The sequence below is a fragment of the Trachemys scripta genome, chromosome 21 (genome assembly GCF_013100865.1).
Source record: "Trachemys scripta elegans isolate TJP31775 chromosome 21, CAS_Tse_1.0, whole genome shotgun sequence".
NCBI classification, from domain to species: domain Eukaryota; kingdom Metazoa; phylum Chordata; order Testudines; family Emydidae; genus Trachemys; species Trachemys scripta.
In genome coordinates this window covers 207,212-221,106 of record NC_048318.1, presented here as the reverse complement: position 1 = coordinate 221,106, position 13,895 = coordinate 207,212, and the positions used below count along the sequence as shown (strand labels likewise).

General features: G+C 42.7%; 2 protein-coding genes across 4 annotated transcripts in view; both read left to right on the top strand.

Annotated features, from left to right (window-relative positions):
- Positions 1-12,595, top strand: part of LOC117868502 (zinc finger protein 436-like) — a 44,244-nt gene extending 31,649 nt beyond the window's left edge. For 2 of the 3 annotated variants that reach the window (XM_034754473.1, XM_034754475.1), the window contains 2 exons: positions 8,310-8,423; positions 10,893-12,595. In XM_034754473.1, coding sequence (XP_034610364.1) covers positions 8,310-8,423; positions 10,893-12,193 — 1,415 coding nt within the window. In that variant the 3' untranslated portion in view covers positions 12,194-12,595. The remainder of the gene's footprint in view (positions 1-8,309; positions 8,424-10,892) is intronic. The other variant, XM_034754474.1, reaches the window with a different exon arrangement.
- Positions 1-13,895, top strand: part of LOC117868503 (zinc finger protein 501-like) — a 118,084-nt gene that overhangs the window by 31,606 nt on the left and 72,583 nt on the right. The window lies entirely within an intron of this gene.

Genomic DNA, 13,895 nt, shown 5'->3' with positions numbered 1-13,895 from the left:
GAGAACCTTACACAAATGGAAAGGTTAAAAAAAACTGGCATGTTGAGGAAAGAAGACTGAGGAGGGAACTGAAAATAGTCTTCATATATGTTAATGGCAATTCTTAAGAGTACGGTGGTCAATTGATCTCTTTGTCCACTGAAGTTAGTAGAATAAGTAATCATAGTAATTAGGTCTGTCAAGCAATTAAAAAAATTAAATGCGATTAAAAAAAATAATGGCAATTAATTGCATGATTAATCGCGCTGTTAAACAATAATAGAATACCATTTATTTAAATATTTTTGGATGTTTTCTACATTTTCAAATATATTGATTTCAATTACAACACAGAATAAAGTGTAAAGTGCTCCCTTTATATTCATTTTTTATTACAAATATTTGCACTGTAAAAAAAAAATAGTATTTTTCAATTCACCTAATAGTTGACTGTAGTGCAATATCTTCATCATAAAAGTTGAACTTACAAATGTAGAACTATGTGCAAAAAATAACTGCATGCCAAACAGAACAGTGTAAAACTTTAGTGCCTACAAGTCCACTCAGTCCTACTTCTTGTTCAGCCAATCGCTCAAACAAGTTTTACATTTGCTTCTTGCTTACATTGTCACCTGACAGTGAGAACAGGCATTTGCATGGCACTATTGTAGCCAGCATTGCAACATATTTACATGCCAGATGCACTGAAGATTCATATGTCCCTTCATGCTTCGGCTGCCATTCCAGAGGACATGCATCCATGCTGATGACGGGTTCTGCTCAATAACTATCCAAAGCAGTGCGGACTGACGCATGTTCATTTTCATCATGTGAGTCAGATGCCCCCAGAAGAAGGTTGATTTTCTTTTTTGGTGGTTTGGGTTCTGTAGTTTCCACATTGGAGTGTTGCTCTTTTAAGACTTCTGAAAGCATGCTCCACACCTCATCCCTCTCAGATTTTGGAAGGCACTTCAGATCCTTAAACCTTGGGTCAAGTGCTGTAGCTATCTTTAGAAATCTCACATTGGTTCTGTGACAAAGTTCCTCCTCTGCCTTGGTGGGTCCTGCGCTTATTGGCAGATTTGGTCGCCTCAGAGATTCACGGCAGCCCTCAGTTTGGCCATTTTTGCTAGTGGCTCAAACCTGCTGTTCACTCAGCTAACCTCATCACTGGCCAGCATGAGGAAAGGGAGGAGAACAATCCCCGCAGTCTCTGCTGACCCACCTAGTGGGTCAGGGGATAGGCCAGGGACCTTCCCCTCTGGTGGGACCCACAGTCCAGGTCAACTCCTCTTGTATCCAATAGGGAGGTGCGGGCATGGGGGGAACTCAGGCCCGCCCTCTACTCTGGGTTCCAGCCCAGGGCCCTGTGGATCGCAGCTGTCTACAGTGTTTCCTGTAATAGCTGTGTGACAGCTACAACTCCCTGGGCTACTTCCCCATGGCCTCCTCCAAACACCTTTTTTGTCCTCACCGCAGGACTTTCCTCCTGATGACACTTGTACTCCTCTGCCCTCCAGCAGTATGCCTTCCCACTCTCAGCTACTTGTACGCCTCTTGCTCCCAGCTCCTTCCACGCACCTCACTAACTGAAGTGAGGTCCTTTTTAAACCAGGTGCCTTGATTAGCTTGTCTATCCTAATTGATTCTAGCAACTTCCTCATTGTTCTGGAACAGCCCATTATCTTACTTAGGGAAAAGGGACCTGCTTAATCTGGGGCTAATGTGTCTACCTTCTATCACTCTCCTGTAGCCATTTGGCGTGACCCTCTCACAGTACCGTCTTTGTGTTTTGTCAGATCTGCAGTGAAAGTGTTGTTAAAATTAACTACATATGTTGGGTCATAATCCAAGACTGCTATAACATGAAATATATGGCAGAATGCAGGTAAAACAGAGCAGAACACATACAATTCTCCCCCGAGAAGTTCAGTCACAATTAATGTATTATTTTTTTAATGAACATCATCAGCATGGAAGCATGTCCTCTGGAATGATAGTCGAAGCATGAAAGGGCATGCGAATATTTAGCATATCTGGCACGTAAATACCTTGCAATGCCAGCTACAAAAATGCCTGTTCTCACTTTCAGGTGACATTGTAAATAAGAAGCCAGCAGTAATATCTCACGTAAATGTAACAATGTAAACTTGTTTGTCTTAGCAATTGGCTGAACAAGATGTAGGACTGAGTGGACTTGTAGGCTCCAAAGTTTTACATTGTTTTGTTTTTGAGTGCAGTTATATAATAAAATCTTTATTTGTAAATTGCATTTTCGCGATGAAGAGATTGCACTACTGTACTTGTCTGAGGTGAATTAAAAATATTATTTCTTTTGTTTATCCTTTTTTCAGTGCAAACATTTGTAATAAAAAATAATGATATAAAGTGAGCACTGTACACTTTGAATTCTGTGTTGTAATTGAAATCAATATATTTAAAAATGCGGAAAAACATAGAAAAATATTTAACAAATTTCAGTTGGTATTCTATTCTTTAACAGTGTGATTAAAACTGATTGTGATAATTTTAGACACAATTTTTTTGAATTAATCGCGTGAGTTAACTATGATTAATCAACAGCCCTAATAGTAATGAGGGACTGGAAGAGACCTTGAAGGTCATCTAGTTCATTCCTCTGTGCTGAGGAAGGACTAAGTATTATCTAGACCATCCCCTACAAGAGTTTTTCCAACCTGTTCTTAAAAACCTCCAATGACAGAGATTCCACAACCAGCCTAGGTAACACTGGTCTACAGTTTTTCAGAAGTCGTCTGCTTCAGAGATAAAATGTACTATTTATTATGTATTTTGATGTGCTGAATTCAAATATGACAATTAAAACAACCAGCTACTGTTTCTAAGATATTTAAGTTTTTACATTTTATGTCTATGTATATTGTGTAGATAGAGTTTTAATCATAAATTGTAAACCTAGGTCTTTTCATGTGTTTATGGTTGCTTTACATGATAATATTTCACCTGTCCTGTTTATGTAACACTTTAAAAATCAGCAAAAGGGTTATATAAATAAAATTTATTATGAAACAAAAGGCAAAAAACTATTATGTACATAGTTTAGTCCTATTCAGTGTCTACTCGGCGCTTCTTGGCTTGTCTCTTGTATTCATTAAATGGAGCATCTCTTGTCACTGTCCAGCAATAGTCTGCAAGCATTGATGGGCTCCATTTGCACTGATAGCGTTTCTCCATTGTTGCAATGTCCTGGTGAAATCGCTCGCCGTGCTAGTCGCTCACTGCTCCACAGTTCGGTGGAAAAAAATCTAGATGAGAGTGCAAAAAATGTATCTTTAGTGACATGTTGCAACCAAGGCTTTTGTATGCCTTGAGGAGGTTTTCCACCAACAACCTGTAGTTGTCTGCCTTGTTGTTTCCGAGAAAATTTATTGCCACTAACTGGAAGGCTTTCCATGCCGTCTTTTCCTTGCCATGCAGTGCATGGTCAAATGCATCATCTTGAAGAAGTTCACGAATCTGAGGACCAACGAAGACACCTTCCTTTAACTTAGCTTCACTTAACCTTGGAAATTTTCCACGGAGGTACTTGAAAGCTGCTTGTGTTTTGTCAATGGCCTTGACAAAGTTCTTCATCAGACTCAGCTTGATGTGTAAGGGTGGTAACAAAACCTTCCTTAATTCAACAAGTGGTGGATGCTGAACACTTTTCCTCCCAGGCTCCAATGACTGTCCGAGTGGCCAATCTTTCTTGATGTAGTGGGAATCTCTTGCATGACTATCCCATTTGCAGAGAAAACAGCAGTACTTTGTGTATCCAGCCTGCAGACCAAGCAAGAGAGCAACAACCTTCAAATCACCACAAAGCTGCCACTGATGTTGGTCATAGTTTATGCACCTCAAAAGCTGTTTCATGTTGTCATAGTTTTCCTTCATATGGACTGCATGACCAACTGGAATTGATGGCAAAACATTGCCATTATGCAGTAAAACAGCTTTAAGACTCATCTTCGATGAATCAATGAACAGTCTCCACTCATCTGGATCGTGAACAATGTTGAGGGCTACCATCACACCATCGATGTTGTTGCAGGCTACAAGATCACCTTCCACGAAGAAGAATGGGACAAGATCCTTTTGACGGTCACGGAACATGGAAACCCTAACATCACCTGCCAGGAGATTCCACTGCTGTAGTCTGGAGCCCAACAGCTCTGCCTTACTCTTGGGTAGTTCCAAATCCCTGACAAGGTCATTCAGTTCACCTGGTGTTATGAGGTATGGTTCAGAGGAGGAGGATGGGAGAAAATGTGGGTCCTGTGACATTGATGGTTCAGGACCAGAAGTTTCATCCTCTTCCTCTTCCTCGTCTGACTCAAGTGAGAATGGTTCTGGTGCATCAGGAACCGGCAGTCCTTCTCTGTGGGGTACTGGGCGTATAGCTGATGGAATGTTTGGATAATGCACAGTCCACTTTTTCTTCTTTGACACACCTTTCCCAACTGGAGGCACCATGCAGAAGTAACAATTGTTGGTAAGATCTGTTGACTGTCTCCAAATCATTGGCACTGCAAAAGGCATAGATTTCCTTTTCCTGTTCAACCACTGGCAAAGATTTGTTGCACAGGTGTTGCAGCATATGTGTGGGGCCCACCTCTTGTTCTGATCTCCAGTTTTGCAGCCAAAATAAAGGTGATAGGCTTTCTTAACCATAGTGGTTATACTGCGCTTTTGTGATGCAAAAGTCACTTCACCACAAACATAGCAGAAGTTATCTGCACTGTTCACACAAGTACGAGGCATCTCTGCTCACTTTGGCTAAACAGAAATGTGTCCATTTGCAAAATCAAACACTGACAAATAAGAGAGCATGACACTGTATGATTTCTAGAGCTGATATGTTCAGCAGAGTGATGTAAGCTTCGTTATGATTGCATCATCCATGACTTCTAGGAATAACATGATGCAATTCATATCATGTATGACGCAATACCAGCTTCAGATTGCATCATTCATTGTTTTGCCTAAAAAGCAAGTACTGTCCAAACCCAGTCATAGATTTATTCATAGATCCAGTCAAAGATGTATTTTAGTCATTTCTTGTTTAAATGGAGATCCCTTCCCTTTATAACTCACTTATCCTCTGCCATTCCCAAGTCAAGGGTCATATATACTGACCCAATAGCATATCTTGAAAACTAGAGCCAATCAACAATTTTAAGCATCATTTTTGTTCGCAGTGACCCAGAATTAGTAAAATTTGACTACATTTATTTCAGAAGCATTTTGGCTGTAGAGCAGTGTAATTTGTTCCACTGCTTAAATACTTTTACACTTAGGAAGTTTTTACTAATGTCTAGCCTAAATCTCCCTTGCTGCAATTCAAACCCATTACTACTTCTCCTGTCTCTTCAGCCAGGTCCTTAATGAGTTTACTGTACATCAATGGAGATTTAGGTTAGACATTAGGAAAAAGCTTCAGTCTATAAGGATAGTTGTGCTGTGGAGTAGGCTTCCAATTGAAGTTGTGGATTCCCCATCACTGAAAGTTTTAAAAAGCAGGTTAGACAAACATCTGTGAGGGATGGTCTAGGTATACTTGGTCCTGTTGTTATCCAGGCTTTTCAGAACCCATAGCAGGGGCCACTTAACTATTTCACTCTACATGGTGTCAGTAATAAATCAATAGGAACACAGCAATTCTGTCTGATCAAGAATTAAATGCAAGTAAGCATGCTCTTGTCTAACACTGCAGTTTATTAGATTTAAGGACACACAGACATAAGCAATAGGTTTAGAATATCCCAATCCCAGATATTTACCTAACATCTGGAATGGTATTGAGTCATTAACAGCAGATTCATAGTGGCCAGTTGCTAACCCGTCGGGGAGAAAGGGTATGTGGTGTTCTATTTCATTACTTCAGGGTGGCTGAATGTACGTAATATGTTTGCAATTGGCTTGATCATGTTCTGGAGTACATGCACCCCTCAAATCCGAAGCAATACTGTCATAGACCAGGGGGCTGGACTGGATGACTTCTTGAGCTCCCTTCCACCCTTACATTTCTGTGGTTCTGGGCTTTCTCCCATGCTACTCCTTGCTCTTTGGAGGAACTCCTCATAAACATCCCCCGGCCTACCTGTTTATCCTCCTTCCCATGCCTCCGTCCAACTCCCTTGTTCTATGAAGCCTAGGAACACATGACAATGGTTAGGCAAGTTGAGAGCTGAGATCACTATCAGGATGACAAATGTCTTATTGTTTCCTTGTTCTCTCGCTGTCACTATTCAGGGCCATTGCACCTATATTCCCCCTCTGTGGTCCAGCAAGGGCACCCACTTTCAGGCTGCCCAGCTGGCACCTCTCTTGGGTAGAAACCCACATCTCTCTGCCTAGTAACTGTTGTATCTCTAGGCTGCACTGCTCCCTGCCTACAGTGTGAATTCCCCACTAATGCAGATCCTCTTCCTCAGCGGGCCTGCTTTGCCTTCCTTCCTCAGAGGCTATGAACAGCGTAACTACCCCTAGTTAAGTTATGATACAGCCCTTTCCCAGCAAACAATGATTCTCAAGGCAAAGGCATTACAGAGATAACATATTAAAAACAATAAAAGAACCTATACACATGCTAATAAAGCTTACCAGAGATCACCCAAACCCCATCAATGGCTCAGGCAGGTGAACAGACCTTCAAACCTCACCAAGAGTTTTATGTGGTCACAAGGTACCAGTTGTTAGCTTAGAACAAGCATGCCCATGCATTTGTAAGTCACCCTTTTCTCCAGTTTTGGCCTCTGGACTCGTCTTCCTGAGGGTGCAGCTTTCATAGGTTTGATGTGGAGGTGAGAAGTTGCCTTTCCCTCCTCTCAAGGATTTCCTAGGTATCCCACTTAACTTGTCTAGAACATTATTTCAAAGGGTCCTTTGAAGCTCATAACACTTCCTAGGGTTTATGTTAGCCAGGTCTTCTGCCTGGAGATATTATAGCCCATCCCACAGTAATAAGTGCGCACACATATTTTTAGCTCAGTGGTTTGAGCATTGGCCTGCTAAACCCAGGGTTGTGAGTTCTAATCCTTGAGGGGGCCACTTAGGGATCTGGGGCAAAATCAGTACTTGGTCCTGCTAGTGAAGGCATGGGGGGCTGGACTTAATGACCTTTCAAGGTCCTTTCCAGCTCTATGAGATAGGTATATCTCTATATAACTCCTAAGATACTGAAATTTATTCAGTAAGATTTGACTTAATTTGATAAATATGGTCCAGGAAATTGCCATCGGTGTCTGTGTGTATCCATCTGTCCCTTGTTTTATTCCTAGATTGTCAGATCTTTGGGGCAGAGACAGTTTTTTGTTCTCTGTTTATAGAATGTCCATCAGAGTGGGATCCTGGTCCATGACTAGCGCTACTAGGCACTACAGTAATAGAAATAATAAAATAATAATGGGGAGGTTCTGGGCAGTGAGAGGGAAGGTGTTAGAAAGCCGGATATGGGAAGGTTTGGGGCAAAGCACTCCTGTGAGCCTGTAGGGCTGAGCGCAGTGGTAAGGGGTTAGGATGCCATGGAACAGCTGCTATAAGGAGTTAGGATGCTGTGGAGGGTTGGAAGAATTAAAACACAAGGATCTGGAAGGGTTGGTGCTAGTTAGAGAAAAGGGAGCATGGGTGTTGGGTAGCGGGTGCCCCAGGAAATAGGGATGCTAGCAATGGGAGGGAGCAAAGGGACACATTTCTGGCAGCAGCTCTTGGGAATCAGGACCAAGGAACAATTGAGACATTGGGCTGATGGGTGGAAGCGGTTGGGGAGCAAGAAATTTGGGAGAACTGATAGCAAGGAGTGCTATGGGCAGTGAGAGGGGAGGAGAGAACACAAGTAGTGGTTTCTCCTCGGGTCCCAAGAGGTATTGAAGGGTGAGAGCAGCTGGAGGAAAGAGTGTGGGGGTCATAGTGATTGGCAGGGCAAGCTGCCTCTCTGTGCCCTTCCTCGTCTCTTTGAGTGCCCCCTCCCTCACCTGTCAGGCCTCGTGTGGGCCTGCCTCTGTCAGTAAGAAGCCGGTCTAGGGGACTTCCCCTCTGTCTTGAGTCTTCCCTTTCTGGGACATGGAATTAGCTGCTCTGGGTTTTAGAAGTCCCTTTGATCATGAATGTCTGGCTGTGTGTGTTCTCAGTATACATGGGATCAGTTACATCCCTCATTAGAAGAGTGTCCTGCACCTTTGAGCATCTGGGGAGCTGGCTCCAAGATTTTACTGATTTAAAATGGGCTGGGGTTGAAATAACAGAAGTTTTTGTGTGTGTGACATAAGTCCCATTAATTATCTGATCTCACTTGTCTTCTTTCCCCTGAGCAGGGTTTCCAGTTTCCAAACCTGATGTCACCTCCCAGCTGAAACAAGGGGAAGAACCATGGGCCCCAGATCTCCAGGGCTCAGAGGAAAGCGAGATCCTGAGAGGCATCTTCACAGGTGAGGAGTCGTTAAACTGTTAGTGCCTGAAGGAAACTGCTGGGATTCCCAGCAAAGACCTTGTGAGCTCTCTAGGTTCAGGATTGTCCCCAGCAAATGTCATATCCTTAGGCCAGATATTGCTTATGACTTCCTACTTGGGCTTTCAAACAATTAAAAAAATAATTGCAATAAATTGCGGGATTCAAAAAAAGTTGTTATTAATTCAGTTTTAATCACACTTAAACAATAATAGAATACTAATTTAAATTTATTATAAATATTTTGGATGTTTTTCTACATTTTCCTACTTTTTGATTTCAATGATAACACAGAATACAAAATGTACAGTTGCTTACTTTATATTATTTTTTATTATAAATATTTGCATGGTAAAAAAGATAAAAAGTCAAAACCTGAAGGGGCATATGAATGTTTTGCATCTCTGGTGTGTAAATACCTTGTGTGACACTGCACCCCATATTCATCATAGTGGTATAATTATGATATGATTGTGACATAATTATGATGCATCTGATACAAGATGTGTCTTGTGAAGTGTCTATGGAAAAGTTACGGTTTTCTGAATATGAATATCGTATTTGTATGCATGTATCAATTTTGTATTTGGAGTTATGAATTCTGACTATGTATCTGTATTTCAAATGGGCTTACTCTGGGTAACATCCACAACTAGCCTTTCAGGTACAACAGTGAAGAAGCTAGTCAGTGTTGGTGGCCCATCAGCAAAGACGATGGACCATGGAATAGCTTAGCCTTCCTGTGAATGTTTCAGCCAGCCTATGAGTAATGGCCGCTATGACTCAGCAAGGCATGCAAAGGGCATGTGACCAGACCACAGGACAGTCGAACTTCATTTTGGTACCTGTATTTTTCCACAAACTGGGCTGGGAATTTAGCTTGAAACAAAGGGTTCCTGCCATATGAAGTGACTATATAAGGTAGGGAGTGACATTATGACTGGTGTTCACTCTCCCACAACTCAACACCTGAAAAAAGCTCTGAAAGATGAAGGACTTGAAATGGGGAAGGGAGAACCCATGCTGCACAGCAATTGCAGTCTGTGCCTTAAGAATCTGTAAGCCTGCTTGTGTCATCAGTCAGGGTGAGAAATTGGTAATTCGTATCCTATCTATCTGGTACATTAGGCTTAGTTTGCATTTTTGTTTAATCTGCTTTGATCTGTCTGCTGTCACACGTAGTTACTTAAAATCTATCTTTCTGTAGTGAATAAACTTGTTTTATGTCTTACCTTACCCAATGTATTTTAAGTGAAGTGTCTGGAAAAATCTCAGCTCTGTAAACAAAGGCTGTTGCATATCTTTCCCACATTGAGGGGACAGTGACCTATATTGATGAGTTTGCATTGTACTGATCCCTGTGCAGTGCAAGACAGTATAATACTGGGTTTATACTCCATCAAGTGTCCAACTCTGGAGAGCTGGGAAATTGGCTGTTGTTTTCTGTCTGTCCTTGAGTGGCTTAGGTAAAGTAGTCAGGTAGCTCAGTTGAGTGTGTGGTGCCACCTGCTGTCATGTTGGGTGATTACAGGGCCTGGAAAGGCTGGCTGAATCACCGGCAGAGCAGTGTGAGAGAGACCAGACCAGCTTAATTGTTACAGAGGCAAAGCGATTCCCACAGCTACCAGACTCACTCTGGGGATGACAACTTGTCACACCTTGCAACGCCAGTTACAACACTGCCATGTGAATGCCTATTCTCACTTTCAGGTGACATTGTAAATAAGCAGCGGGAGCATTATTTCCTATAAATGTGAACAAACTTGTTTGTCTTAGCGGTTGGCTGAACAAGAAGTAGGACTGAGTGGACTTCTAGGTCCTAAGGTTTTACATTATTTTGGTTTTGAGTGCAGTTAGGTAAAATAAACACATATAATTCTACATTTATAGGGTGCACTTGTATGATAAAGAGCTTGTACTACAATACTTGTATGATGTGAATTGAAAAATACTGTTTCTTTTGTTGATCTTTATTACAATTCAAATATAATAAAAAATAATATAAAGTGAACACTGTACAGTTTGTATTCTGCATTGTAATTAAAATCAATATATTTGAAAATGTAGAAAAATTTCCAAAAATATTTATAATACATTTCAATTGGTATTCTATTATTGTTTAACCATGGGATTAAAACTGCCATTAATCGTGACTTTTTTTTTCAATCTAGTTAATTTGTTTTGCGTTAATCACTTGACTTAACTGCAGTGAATTGACAGCCCTCCTTCCTATCCATTCTAACTCCTGGCAGTAGCTCCCTCCCTGCACTCCCTTCTCCCTGAGTATTTGGGTGGGAACTGGATGAAAAATTCGACCTTTCCTCTCTCCCCTTTGGGGAAGAGTTTGGGGAAATTCAGTCCCTGATATTTTTTTCCATCTCCAGGTGTTCTTCCAGTTTGTTCTCCCCTTTTCCATTCCTGTTTCTGATGTTTTCTTTCTCTGTCCCAGCAGGTGCTAGACTGGGGAGTGAGACCATGGAGCAGAATCCTCAGCAGGAAGATGATGAGGAAGTGGAACCACATGGCACATTATTGCAAAGATGCAAAGGGAGTGTGTCCGGGAGTTGTGATCAGGGAAAAGCCAGTGAGAGTCAGCACATTCCAGAGAGGTGGCAGGGGAACCAGCCAACACAGAAAGTTGGTCAATCTGTTTATTATCGGGGAACTCGTAAACGTCTCAAGGAAACCACGGCCCAGCAGAGAATCCCCATGGGAGAGAGAAATAACACATGTGTTGAGTGTGGGAAAAACTTCAGTAGGCACTCACACCTTATTAGACATCAGAGAATCCACACAGGGGAACGCCCCTATGAATGCTGTGAGTGTGGGAAAACCTTTGCTCGGATCTCAACCCTTAATAATCATCAGAGGATCCACACAGGGGAGAAACCCTATGGATGCTGTAAGTGTGGGAAAACCTTCACTGAGCGCTCAAACCTTATTCAACATCAGAGAATCCACACGGGGGAGAAACCCTATGAATGTTGTGAGTGTGGGAAAACCTTCACTCTCAGCTCTCATCTCATTAGACATCAGAGAATCCACAAAGGGGAGAGACCCCATGAATGCTGTACGTGCAGGAAAACCTTCACTGAGCGCTCAAACCTTATTCAGCATCAGAGGATCCACACAGGGGAGAAACCCTATGAATGTTGTGAGTGTGGGAAAACCTTCACTCGGTGCTCAACCCTTATTAAACATCAGAGAATCCACAAAGGGGAGCGGCCCTATGAATGCTGCCAGTGTGGGAAAACTTTCACTCGGCGCTCACACCTTATTCAGCATCAGAGTATCCACAAAGGGGAGAGACCCCATGAATGCTGTACGTGCAGGAAAACCTTCACTGAGCGCTCAAACCTTATTCAGCATCAGAGGATCCACACAGGGGAGAAACCCTATGAATGTTGTGAGTGTGGGAAAACCTTCACTCGGTGCTCAAGCCTTATTAAACATCAGAGAATCCACAAAGGGGAGCGGCCCTATGAATGCTGCCAGTGTGGGAAAACTTTCACTCGGCGCTCACACCTTATTAGACATCAGAGGATCCACAAAGGGGAGCGGCCCTATGAATGCTGCCAGTGTGGGAAAACTTTCACTCGGCGCTCACATCTTATTAGACATCAGAGGATCCACACAGGAGAGAGACCCTACGAATGCTCCAAGTGTGGGGAATTCTTCCCTCAGAGCTCAGCCCTTATTTGTCATCAGAGAATCTGCAAGGGAGTTAAAGACCATAAAAACATTGTCTAGGGCTAAGAAAAGATTCTGTTTTCCATTTGCTAATTCCCACATACTGAACTTTAAAGAAGCATTTGTCTCACCATGGTCTCTCAACTCCCCCACCTGAGTTGTCTGCTTTTCCCTTTTGCAGCTTACCTTTCCTTGGGTTGAATCCCACACTCTTTTTCATCAACTCCTTTGTGCTATGTCATGGAGGTGTGTGTCCCTCCAATAGGAATGTCCATCAGCCCTAGGTGGGGGAACTAGAAGTGACTTGAACTAGGTACATGGAGGTTAAATTTACCTGGACCTTGACTCCACTAGGATTTTCCATGGTGTTAGCTAGCTTGAGTTCACTATCCTGATATAAAAACTAGGACTGTTTAGCAATGAAATAAAATTAATCGTACTTAATCGTGAAATTAAAAAAAAGAAATGACTAATCACATTTTTAATCACACTGTTAAACAATAATAGAATACCATTTATTTAAATATTTTGGCTGTTCAGCCACCATTCCAGACAAGTCCTGCAACCCCAAGTCAGCTGGCCTGGGCCAGCCACACATTTTAATTGCAATGTATACATACCCTTAGTGTCAAAATTGCAGCTTTCCCATCAAGGAATCATGCCCCAGTCTCCCCTGTGACAAGTGGGCATATCATGATACTCATGTGGTAGAAACTTGCTGCTTCCTCTGCACAGGGACCTAGGAAAACAGCCCGGGCAGCGACTTGGCCAGATGTGGTTACCAGGAGATCCAACTAGGTGGGAGTTGTTCTGGGGTTCTGCAGTGGGAGGTTTAGCTGGGAGACGGGGCAGATTAAGAGAGTTTGTCTCTGATGTACAGGGGCGTTTGTCAGCGGGAGGTGTGACAGCTAGGGGTGACAGTGGGGTCTGAGCTGGGGCAGCAGCAGCAAGGGGGCAATGTGGGGGACTTGTCACTTGGGAAAAATGAAACTGCAAAACCTCTCCCTGTGCTGCAGCAAAAGCTTCTCATTTATTCCCTAAACCCCCTTCATGTAAATCTCCACCCCTGCCCTGGCACTCGGAAACCCGTTCACTCCTGTGCACATTTTTAATTTTTCTTACTTTTCCTTGGCTTTGTACAAACATTTTCCCCATCAAAATGATCAAGGTGATTTAAAATGAGAAAAACAAAACCAAAGAAACCCCCACCAATCTCCCCAGTACACACTGCTTGGGTCTGAATTTTTTTACTGAAATTTTAAGGCAATAAAACTCAGACCTCTGTTGGCCAGAAAACAAACAAACATTCTCCCATGCTGCACCTAAGGCCTTGTCTAGAGAGGTGTACACACTGCAAAGCCCCTTTTGGCGATGGAACACCTCAGTTTCAGCAACATAATAAAACCACTTCTATGAGAGTTGTAAGGGGTTTTATGCAAATGTTTTGTCACCGATGTGCTAGTGTAGACCCTGTGCTTGATTTTGGTGTTGTGATTGGGCTCTGGAAGGCATCTCACAATGCCTATCCTGACCCCTCTGGTCAAGAGTTTCAACTCCGCTGCCCTGCAGCCAGGTAAACACCTTCCGCCCCTCCCCCTTTAAAGGCCCTGGAATTTTTGAAATTCCCCTTCCTGTTTGCTCAGCATAGAGCGCTCACATCATATCCTCCCAGCTGACTATTGGGGCTCCACGTTGCAAACACTATCCTGCTTGGAGCACTGCAGAGCTGCTGGATCTGATCAGTATCCAGCAGTATCAAATG